Genomic DNA, 12,117 nt, shown 5'->3' with positions numbered 1-12,117 from the left:
TAATTAAAATAGCAATCACACAATTAACAGAAATATGATTTGCTAATGATTTAATATATCCAATACTTATATGTTGACAGCATTTTCAACACCTACCTGTGATATTCATACTTTTTGCACAGCTCTTTACACTGTTTTAACTTTAATTTTTTTTTTTTTTTATGCTGATCATTCATTCATTTACCTTTGTTTTAGACCTAATAGGTGAGGTACTTTTCATACTGGCATAATGTTAATTCATGCACTCCCAACAAACCGGTGCCTGTATATGTACCAGCTGCTGTCATTTTAAACAAAGCTTTTTATGAATATTGTCAAACCACATCTGTGCTTGTTTGTGTTCTTCTGTGAATAATAATGTCAAGCCACATCTGCGTTTGTTTTGTAGACGTGGTCACATAAATTACATTAACAAGTATGAATGCATAAAAAGCACACAAAAAGTCACATACCTATTTCATTCAAGAAGTCTCTACATCTCTTTGAGGCAACAACATACGCAGATCTACCAAGATTGTCTTTAATGTCTAGATCCACAGGGGCCATTTCCAGCAGAATTTTCAAACATGCCTGAAAACAAACATGATAACTGCAGTGAAATCCCCATACAACAGAGATTTAATGATATTTAAAAAAAGAAAAGAGAAAAAAAACCCCGTAAAATGTAACAAAAATAAAATATTTTGCTTTTCATTTCAAAATGAAGTACCAGACATGGCAGTGAAAATAGACAATATAAGTTTTTTGCCAGAAGGTACGAAGGGTAAAATTATGTACCCTAAAATCTTGGAAATTAATGGAAACATTTAAAAAAAACTTTTTAAAGATAGATTATAATTAGAAAAAAGCTATTTAAAATTTGTCAAAGTACATGGAATGCGGTGTCCAATTAAAACAAATGTCAAACCCATAACCACCCTGTAGGGGCACGTATGATCTGTTCTGTTTTTATTGCGTACCTTCAAATTATTTTCTATCAGAAAGCCTACACCATTCAACCCGAACATAATATATAACCAATATCTAGAGCCCGTAACCCACATTTATTCTGCAACTTAAGCATGTTGCCAGGGCTACCTCTAGGTCAGCAGAAAATTTCGCCAAATCATCAATTAAATTTTAAAAATAGCAGAAACCCAGTTATTTTGTAACAAAATATAAATTATTACATGAAATTACTTTACCAAATTCAAATAAAATTTGCAAATTGTTTTTGAAATTTCGTAACTGGCGAATTTGGCGAGTGCCAGAGCTAGCCCTGGTTGTGAGAAAAAGGTTAATTATTCAGCTGTTTCCCACTGTTCTATATTACTGATCAGGACAATGAGCGGTTTTGCTGGATGAAAATAAATCATATAAAAGGCTGCTTAAAAGTTTTTAGCTTTTTACAAATTTTAAAATCATAATAATGATAATACTTAAATTTTGCAAAGATGTTGTAGTGACAGACAAATTTATGTTTCATTTACCAACAGATTTAAGGAATGTGCCATAAAGACTATTATCCTGGGCCCCTATTTTCGAAGCTATCTTAGCGCTATGAAATCGTAAAACCATCGTAGGCTATGACATCACTATGACGTGTGCTATATAGGGAAAATAGGGGCCCTGGAGTTATCAATAGTAGTATACATGACAAACTGTAAAGTAAAGGCATGTAACCAAAAAAAAAAAGAAGATGATTTAATGCACTGGTTCACTACTGTACATAACACTCTATTTGTTAATATCTACTGCCGAATTCATTTGCCAAAAGAAGTTTTTAGACATCCCATTTCTGGCATACTGCGTGCAACGTAACAAACAGTTGAGCACTCTGTACTACATGTAGGTAATTCCTGTCTCTGAACCCTCTATTTCGTATAATGAGGCCACTTCAAGTCCTGTAAAGGGACCAGAAGTGTAATTAGTTTTTCATCTGTCGACAAATGTGATGTCACTAGTTCAAATGTGCTTGCTAGATTTAGAAAACGTGTGACATGTGACATGTGCTACAATTGATGTGCACAACTATTGATTACTTCACGATACAAATATGAGCTTGTCATCAGATTTTGCCAATATATAGTGCGACTGCAAGATAAAACATAAGCCTGTCACATGTATGTACCTCATTTCCCAACGAAGCCGCCATGTGTACGATGGACCAGCCATCTTTGTCAACAGACACGATGGCTTGCTGGAGATGTGCATGATAATCGTTGTCATCGATCCGGTGGTGAGAAATGTGGTTTAACAGAAGTTCTAGGATGTTGGCATGTCCACGTAGAACACTGCAGTGTAAGGGAGTGTGACCTGACTGAAACGTAGATTAAAAAAAAGTAAACACACATATTCAATATCAAAGATAACTTTTTAAAGCTGGTAACCAATATAGAACCTGATGAAGGATTTTGCTAGAAAACGCATGCAAATTCTGAAAAAAAAAAAAAAAGAGTACCTACCATATTTCAAAGTATACTTGTATCCCTGTCCACACTGAGGATAAAGGCCTGTCACTTTTAATTTTTAATTTTTTTATTGCACCCCCTGCCCCCCTTTCTCTGTCCTTCAAACATATATGATGCTTGATGTGTAGTATTTCCAGGGTTCTAAAAAAATATAATAAAATTACACCCCAAACCCCCATTTTGAAATCTTATTCAAATGATAAACATCTACAATTTATTTTATAATTGTCCTTTGTGCCAAACATTGCCACGATTTCCAAGAAGCACCCATCTCTCTCACTAAAAGAAGCAAGTTCATTCTTTAAATGCCAAGTTTTTAAGTCACTTTCAAGAGTTGGATTGGGGGCGGGGAGAGTTTGCACTCCCAGCAACCTCTGATCAAGGCTTTACAATTGTACTTTGCAACTATTTATTTGAAACCATTTTCTTGTATATTACTGTTCTACATGACCTTGTGTTGGTTACCTGTTTCACATTCAGGAATGAGTGCTAAGATAAACACGTTTCTAACTAAAATTGTATACACAGTTTAAAGTAGCCACCTTCTGAACTACTTGTTTCAATGGGCACCTATTCAACATCTTTTCTCTTTCGTTGACTTCTATCATATAAATATGAGATACAATTAACTACATGCTATAACAAGTCTTAAGTGCTATTTAATATAAAAACTGGCATAATTTGCATTAAAACAGATCCAATGTATGTATCATATGTACATTGCCTTATTTTGGGGGTTTGTTTTAGAGAGAGGAGTCTCCCACTCATCCTTAATATAATTTCTGTCCCTGTGCTTATAAAACTTTTTAAGAGTCTAGACTCAAGACTCTAAAGTGTCCAAGACTCTAAGACAATGCCAAATTGTATGCACCAAGACAATGCCAAACTGTATGCATGTCATATCATTAGTTTTGTCTACATTCTGAGTGTTTCTGCCAGAAATATATTTTTGGGTACGACGCTATGGAATTGAATGCAACCAGTCAACATGGGGTATGGGGGGCCTCCCCCAGAAAGAAAATGGGTTAAATGTAGGGTTAAGAAAATCATACAGTAATAAGAGAAAATAACTTTGTCAAAAGATTAACTTAAAAAAAAAAAATTCTGCAAATATTTTTGGGTATGGCTCCACACCTGTTTTACCCTCTTGCAGAAACCCTTAAGTCTCTAAAGTGTTATAAGCATGGAATGTGTAAAAATCCATTTATTTTAATGAATGAATGAACAAATGTTGAACGACACCACAGCACAAAAAATACATCAGCTATTAGGTGTCAAACTATGGTAAATGAAAAAAAGTAAGTTATGAAATCAATGTATTAGACAAATCACCGTGTTCATCAGGAGAGGATGGCTCCCATGTTCAATGAGGAGATGGCAACATCCGTGTCTACCTCTGACGGCTGCCACGTGTAATGGCGTTTCATTCAAGTGATTTGTCAAATTCACATCAGCACCTTTTATTAGCAGCAGCTGCAAACAACTGGAATCAAAAACAGACAGGAAAATACATTTTAGAAATCTTTAAAAAATATTATATAAATAAAAAAAAATTCAATTTTTTTTTATTGTTAATATGAAGATCTGAAACATTTAAATATTATGCCAAGTTTTTAAACGTTGAAGAAAATAAAAGTTAAGTGTTTTTTTTAACGACACCACTAGAACACATTGATTTATTAATCATTGACTATTGGAAGTCAAACATTTGGTAATTTTGACATGTAGGCTTAGTGAGGAAACCTGCTAAATTTTTGCATTAGTAGTAATGGATCTTTTATGTGCACCATTTCAGAAAGGATAGCACATACCATGGCCTTTGATATACTAGTCGCAGTGAACTGGCTAGAATGAAAAATAGCCAAATGGGCTCACGGACAGGGATTGATCCTAAACCAACTGCGCATCAAATGAGTGCTTTATCACTGGGCTACATTCCGCCCATTGATGAAAATAACTGTTAATTATTCAGGAATTACTTTTATTACAAATGAATTCATTACTCTAAGAACATTTTGATCATAAAATATGTTAGGAACAATTTTGAAACAAACAAATAAAAATAGGTTATTTATGTGGATTGTTTTTGGGGGGGTGGGGGTGGGTGGGTTATAAAATCCACCTTGGGCTACAATAAACACCAGAATTACCAGAAACCTACTGAACATATGAACCATAATATTCTATACTAGAAAATGTATTTATTATGCTATTGTATTTGTTAAAAAAGGCTCTATTACTTGGAAACATGTTTACAATGGTAGCAAACTCAAGACAAGTCTATTTACGAGTATTACAAAGTGCATCAAAACAGAGATATTTACCCAATGTGTCCCACTTCTGCAGCTATATGAAGAGGACTGTACAGGTTGTCTCGCTGAGCATTTACATTACCTCCATTCTCGAGGAGAAACTGAAGACAACCTGCAATGGATCAAAACAATAGTTAACATCACCATCACGATGTAAAAATAATTTTTATGACAATCAAAGCAGCACATAATTTTTTTTTCTTCAAAATTTAATTGCCAAAACATAATATAATTAAAACTACTATGATTTTTTAATTTTTTTTTACCGTGTACCGTATTTTCAAGCCTCTAAATACCATCATGAGAAGAGGTGTCGGCCAATACACGGAGTCAACAAAAAATGTCTAAGAAAATACAAAAAATATCAGCGTGTATGGAAATACAATACTAACGAAAACGCGTCGGTCAATTTCGGCTTCAAAACCTTACTGTTGCGTTATTTAATCAGTATTTTTAACAGCCTGTATTAAGTCTCATACAAGTGTCCATTTGATTGTTTGATACACAGAATAAAAGTTATATTTTATTTGAGAAATGAAATCATATTTTCTTTATTTTTATTGTGTCGACAATTTCCGATAAAAGCCACTAACAAGTAGCAACAGTATTTGGCACCAAATGTGTCACATGATCGAAACAGTCATTAAGTATTTTTATGACCACTGATATTTTAAAACTGCAGATTTAATTTGTCAGAACTGATGATTTTTACTTATCATCATTGTTGATTCTGCAATTCTTAATACATTATTAAAAAATATGTTTTATTAAAGATATCACAACTTATAAAAATAAAGGAATAGGTTGTGTTCATTATTGCAATTATCTGTCATGGGTGTTAACTAATATTTACACCGCCATATAAAAGTGAAACTACATTTATCAGCTAGTGATGTCCATGCGATCGATTCAATCGAGAAATAAAAGAACAGAATAATGTTATACCACATTAGGGGATTTTAAAAAATAAAGCTTTATTCTTTTTCAGCTATTCTAACATTTTTATTAAAATAGTTTTTGTACATTGTACTTTGATCGGTTCACCATAATTGCTGCGATTAACTGTTGCCCGAGATCGACAATATCTCATTTGGATATATCTTTATAATCCTTATACATCATACCAACCATGTTGTACCAGATATTGAGGGAAAAACTAAGGGGTTGGCTTATCCACAGAGTCGGCTAATACACAACGATATACAGTAAAACAGGTGGAAAAACAACTATGCATAATCTACAGATACGTTTTTTTTGTACAGTTGAAATGAATTAAATTAGTCCACTTTCATCCTAGGTCAAAATAAAACTTTACTTATTAGTAATAACCCCTCAGCATCATTTGCTACACAAAACCACATAGCATGCACGTACATTTTATGAATATCATAATACATGTATTACGACCAAAATATTTCTGGACTGTCTCAACTTTCACTATAAGAAATGGATGACAGAGGCCACAAGTTTAGAACTAAAACCAGTGACTGGTTCTTAAAGCAAGGCCCAAAACACACCAAAGCTGAATATGGCGCTATTCAAGTATATAGCAGATGTTCTCTATTGTCTTCTGCCAAACCTCTTGTTTGCATCAGTAAAGGCACAGTGTGTTTTGTCACATACGATCCAAAGTTTTTATTCATTGTTTTTTTTTTACTGGTACCACTCACAAGACCCAGACCTAGAAACAAACTCAGCTATAATGTGTTTTGGGCCTTAAGCTTACTATGTAAATCACCAAATGCTAACACAAAGTACTTAAAGGGACATTCCTGAGTTTGCTGCATTGTAAGATGTTTCCGACTAATAAAATATTTCTACGATAAAACTTACATATTAAATATATTTTCTTGGTTAGAATATCAGTGTCGGTACATTCTATGCGTTTCTGGTCATCTTAATATTTGTAACATGCCCAAACTGGATTTTGTCTTCAAATAATTTTGTATGTATGATTTTTTTTTTTTTTTTAGGAAATAAAATGAAATTTAACATAGTACAAATATTACAACGATCAGAAAAACTTTTAATATACAGCTACATTTACTAATAGTTTATGCAGCAAAATAAATTTGATATGTAATTACAATCATTAAAAAGTCTCTGTTAGTCAATAACATCTTAAAAATTGCAGCAAACTCAGGAATGTCCCTTTAATACTACCTTTAAGCCACTTACCAACTTGTCCAAACTCGACAGCCGAATGGACAGGTGTGGTGCCGTTCTTTACAGGAAGATTAACATCAGCATCACAGTCTAGTATGAGAGTCCTGAGAGAGTCTACTTGTCCACATGCAGCATGTTTGTGAAGAGGAGAGTTTCTAATGTCGTAGGGAGAACAATGTACAGGGGGGCTGGCTATATTCACTAAACTAGATGTACTACTCGCACTGGTTTCACCTGTTGTGTAAAAAATAAAAAAATAAAAAAATAAAATATAGGTGTTTTGGTTTTATTTCGTTTTAACATATGTACATGTATTGCAATTTTAATATTGCATTATCATATTGTGAATTGTGTCAACATATTATTGTTAAATGTACATTAAAAAAATTGTAACAAGAGTATGAGTTAAGAGGTACATGTACAATTGTAAGTAATGGATAAATTTGCATGTTATCACAACTGGAAAGTAAGGAGTACAACCAACCAACCCACCAACCCACACACACCACGCACACACGTTTCAGATGTGCCCGAAAATAAAAAGTCCGATAACAATGATACATGTATTAAATAGTCTGGAGAATAATCGTGCATGTATGCAATTTAAACAACGACAAATGGAAACACTACATTCATAGTGATCCAATTGCTACCCTTGTGTGACTACATGTAGGAATTGTGATTGGGACGTTTTCTGCTTTGCCTCCTGACTTGACCTGTGTTTTTTGTTGTTCCTGGTGTCTCATGGAAGATCTGTGTGTGCAATATGACATGCATGTTTCCCATGTGAAGTACCTGGTTATTACAATCTTTTTATACAATAAACCATAAAATGTTACTATTGTCACGATACACTGTAAATGTATTCCGATGGCAATAAACACATCCGTAATTAAATTCCTGGATATATACGTGGTACCATGCACATTACATGTGTACATGTAAGCATAAATTATCATAAATAGTTGCATAAAATACATTATTATAATAATAACAATTCTGATGCAGCATAAGTGAAGAAGGCACCATAACTGAATAGAGAACACGAAAAAAATAAAAATAAAAATAAAATAAAATAACAGGCAAAGAAGGAAATACATTCCATTGAATAACAAATATACATATAAAATAATTACTTTACCCCAGTTGTTAAGTGAGGAAAACTGAATTGTAGGATTACAAATACACAAGACTACATCATCAGTACATGTATAATACTATTAACAATTACTGAGTAGTTAATAATGGTGAACTATGAATGAAATTTCAACAGGCTACAACGTTTGCATTATTTCTTGATGCTCGCTATTATTTCTTTTAAATGAAACATCTGGTATATAAAAGAAACACCCATAATCAAAAGACTTCCCCAAGTTAATGACAGACAATTATTATGAATAATACAAGTTCATTAACCATTATTTAAAATTCGATAAAAAAGAACCACTGACCATACATGTATATGCTGAAAGTGGGCTATTAATAAATATCCTATTAACATTAGACACAATCAGACCATGAAATGTTAAAAGACAAAATGTCAGCAAATTTCTTGAGCTACTGCAAATATTAACATAAGTAGGAACTACATTTGCCAACATTATTTAAGGAAGAAGTTGTCAGCAATGCACAATTTAACAATAAGAAACCCCAAAACAACAGTCAAACATATTTTATCCTTCCTAATAACTAAGGTCAGTTCCTTTAATAAACTGTATGCAAACTGTTGCCATTCATTCAATATTTAAGGGAAAAAAGTACAATCCTCCATTATCTGGGGGAGGTAATTCGTGCAAATTCATTGGATGTGACAACACAGTGAATCTTTGTAAAACTATTATTATTATTTTCAAGAAGTTAAGGATTTTGTATATGCACTCTCAAGACAAAGACTGTTATGAAAAATGCTATAAAGTTTACAAGGAAAACATTTTTTCTTTCTAGAATCAACAGGAGGAAAACATTTTTTCTTTCTAGAATCAACAGGAGTAATAAATTCAAAGTGATGAGAAGATAGATTATTATATTAATGTGTTGGTCCAATATATCAGGTGCAAAAATACCACTGTTCAGCAACCAAAGCTATATCTGTATATTGAATTTTGTTGGACAGAACTATAATGTATCCCGTATATAAAATTTCTTTAATTGTTTTTATTTAAACACCAAGAACTCAAACTCAAAGAGATAACACAAAATGTACTCACGATAGAATTAGACCACTTAGCTCACTAAAGGGAACGTATTTAGAATTTTAAGAATAACGGAGTCACTTAAAAACGTTTGGTCTAAAGCTGAGTTTTGGTCTACAGCTGGTTTGAGATGAGAAGTCTGTACATATACCTGAGGTGTTTCTGGTGCAAGACCGGCAACACTGAGACGTTTTCTGCTACACGAGACTCGTCCGTCCCTGCAAATTGATTGGTCTTCAGGATCATGATGGGAGATGTGCTGCCAAACAGTGGATAAAGATTCCTGCATGCTTTTCAGTTTGGTTTTGGTAAGTCAAAACGGGGCTACTACAGATTGCATGCATACATGTATACTCATGCAATCTAGTAATCTACATGTAATTTCAGAACAAATGACAACAGCTTTCACTTTAAACTACAATGAACAAATGCACCATGGTGCAACATGTCACATGACCTTGACCCTTGATAAGTATAAAGTACAAATGACTACAGTTATGTTCCTTCAATTACGATGGGTGTATGAAGTTTGGTTGATGAAGCAATTATACTGATAGTTTCTGAGAAATAAAGATGAAAACCACAGCTTGAAACAGACATAAATGAAAAGATTGATGCCATCATTATTGCTGGTGAAACAATGCCTTCGTTTATCTCTTTTGACTTCCATGACTTATAATGGGTTGGAACCCCCCCCCCCCCCCCAACCACCCAAAAACAAACAATTCTAATTTGAACATGGAAAAAAAAATTGAAGAGTACAAATTAAAAGCACTTAATGAAGACTTTAAACCAGATGGATGTTGAATACATGTATACTGTTTTACTTTACTACAGGAAGTCTTCATCTTTTCTTCTTTTTTTTCAAAATAAATCTGTATAACTTATTGAACGACTACCAACATATGAATGAGGTTAAGACAGAAATTAAACACGCATTCCATGCATACTTCTTTATTCATTATTTTGTTGTTCTAATGTAGAACAAAACTTTAAGAACTACTAACTGCTCTGGTTTACAAGATGTTCTTACTAAACCTAAAAGTATTTTGATTCAAAGTCCACTCAGGCTTTCTGCCAGAGAATAATCTGTGGGTATGTAATAAAAACAAAGCAGATTATACATTAAATGCCAAATCCAGGTGATTATGATTTGAAATCTTTTGAAATCGGATAGTGTATTTCACGTACTTTGACAATTTTAAACAGCAGTTCTCTTTCTAAAAATATAAAAAGGTATCAATTAATTTCCAAGATTTTTAAGGTTTGTAATATTACCCTTTGTACCCTCTGGCAGAAACTCTGTCAATGTATTTTAATATTGGCTGCACATAGTCAAGTATGAAGCCTGTTACACCCACATCAAGACATTTAATACAGACTGTACTACTAAACTCAACATCATCTACAGTAAGTCTCCTGCATTGGTGATTTTTTTCTTTTTTTCTTCCTTTCTTTTCCAAATAAATTTGTATTACCTATTAAAGCTGTTAACAAATGTGGTTAAGACTGAAATTAAACATGCACTACATACTCCTCAAGAAAGATTTACTGCAATCAGACAAACCAATGAATAAATCATCAGACTGTATTGATCTCAAACGAAGACAATTAGTTTCATTCCCACGTTTTCTCTACTACCTCTCCTTTTCACACAGAAACATTTACAAGTATTTGACCAGCATTCTAGCAAGACAAAACTACTAAGCTGTGTTTGTTCATTAGAAGACACTGCCATAAATATATAAAACTAATTCCTACCTGCATCATGATACATTCATCAGTATATATTACAACATCTACATCCGATCTGTAGTTATCAAAGTATTACAACATCTAGTTATCCTTCAAACAAGTTGGTGTTATGGATCCATGCATACAAGTACTTGTGCAAGGTAAAACAAAAAGCTGTCCTATGCTAAGTTTTAAGAAACTGTTTTTAGAATAAGAAGGTTTTCTGCAATAGTTATTTTTCTACAAATGTACATGTACCTTTCATCACAAACAATTTGATGCACTCAAAGATGTATCCAACGTTTTCTGATGCCTGCAGTTAATTTTCATATTATTATCCAAATGAACAAATTGTTAATTTTTTTTATATATAGCCCAAATGTAAAATTTAGTACATGAGACTAATTTTTCTAGCACAATGACGTCGTAGAAAGGTGCTAGAAAGGGGTGGTAGAAAAACCGTCTACCACATGTGTGTAGACACTAATCCGCCCTTTTCATTGGTTAATATTAGGATGTACACGGCAGTTGCTACCGGTTGATTACGTCATTTTTTAAACAAAGTAGTGTATGACGTCACATAATATGAGTAGGTCTTCTCGACACCACTGTATGCTTTCACACTCGTGACATAACATGGGTGTCAGCTTAGAGGTGATGTCACGTTACAAAAATAAAATGAAGAGACTTACAGTATAGTTAGACTAAATTAATAATAAAATTTATAAGACAGGTTGTGCTAGAAAATATTTCTGGCACTCGTCCTTTTGTATATGTTTTTTTTTTCTGACACTCGTCTCAAGAAAATCAATCCATGGAGCTCGCTAAAGATCGCTCCAAAGATTGATTTTCTTGAGACTCGTGTCAGAAAAACCATCTACAAAAGGACTCATGCCAGAAACTATTATTATCTACTGGTACATGTACAGGTATATTAGCCAACTTTCCATATTTTATTATGAGTCTCTAATGCATAGATATATCTAATATTAATGGTATATTTTGATTTGAATAGAACAGAATAAATGTTTAACGACACCCCACCACAAAAATAGATATCGGCTATTGGGTGTCAAACAAAGTATTTCGATTTGAAGTACTACATATCTGTGAATCAGTCTTTGAATACATATTATTATAGATGTATGTAAAGCAAGTTAAATGAATATTCCATTACAATCTGCTTACAACATGTATCATTACTTGTAAAATTGCATGCCACAAACACAAATTGTATGTTATTAATAATAAATAACATACATG

The 12,117-nt window shown here is 33.1% G+C and overlaps 1 protein-coding gene across 2 annotated transcripts in view; it reads right to left on the bottom strand.

Annotated features, from left to right (window-relative positions):
* LOC121368100 (cortactin-binding protein 2-like) overlaps positions 1–12,117 on the bottom strand; it is a 58,624-nt gene that overhangs the window by 15,115 nt on the left and 31,392 nt on the right. For both annotated transcript variants that reach the window (XM_041492663.1, XM_041492662.1), the window contains exons 7-11: positions 6,941–7,162; positions 4,775–4,874; positions 3,783–3,933; positions 2,111–2,299; positions 453–570 (exon numbers count right to left, since the gene is read on the bottom strand). In XM_041492663.1, the coding sequence (XP_041348597.1) occupies positions 453–570; positions 2,111–2,299; positions 3,783–3,933; positions 4,775–4,874; positions 6,941–7,162 (780 nt within the window). The remainder of the gene's footprint in view (positions 1–452; positions 571–2,110; positions 2,300–3,782; positions 3,934–4,774; positions 4,875–6,940; positions 7,163–12,117) is intronic.

This window comes from Gigantopelta aegis, chromosome 3 (genome assembly GCF_016097555.1).
Source record: "Gigantopelta aegis isolate Gae_Host chromosome 3, Gae_host_genome, whole genome shotgun sequence".
Lineage (NCBI taxonomy): Eukaryota > Metazoa > Mollusca > Gastropoda > Neomphalida > Peltospiridae > Gigantopelta > Gigantopelta aegis.
This window is presented reverse-complemented; position numbering and strand designations above follow the sequence as displayed.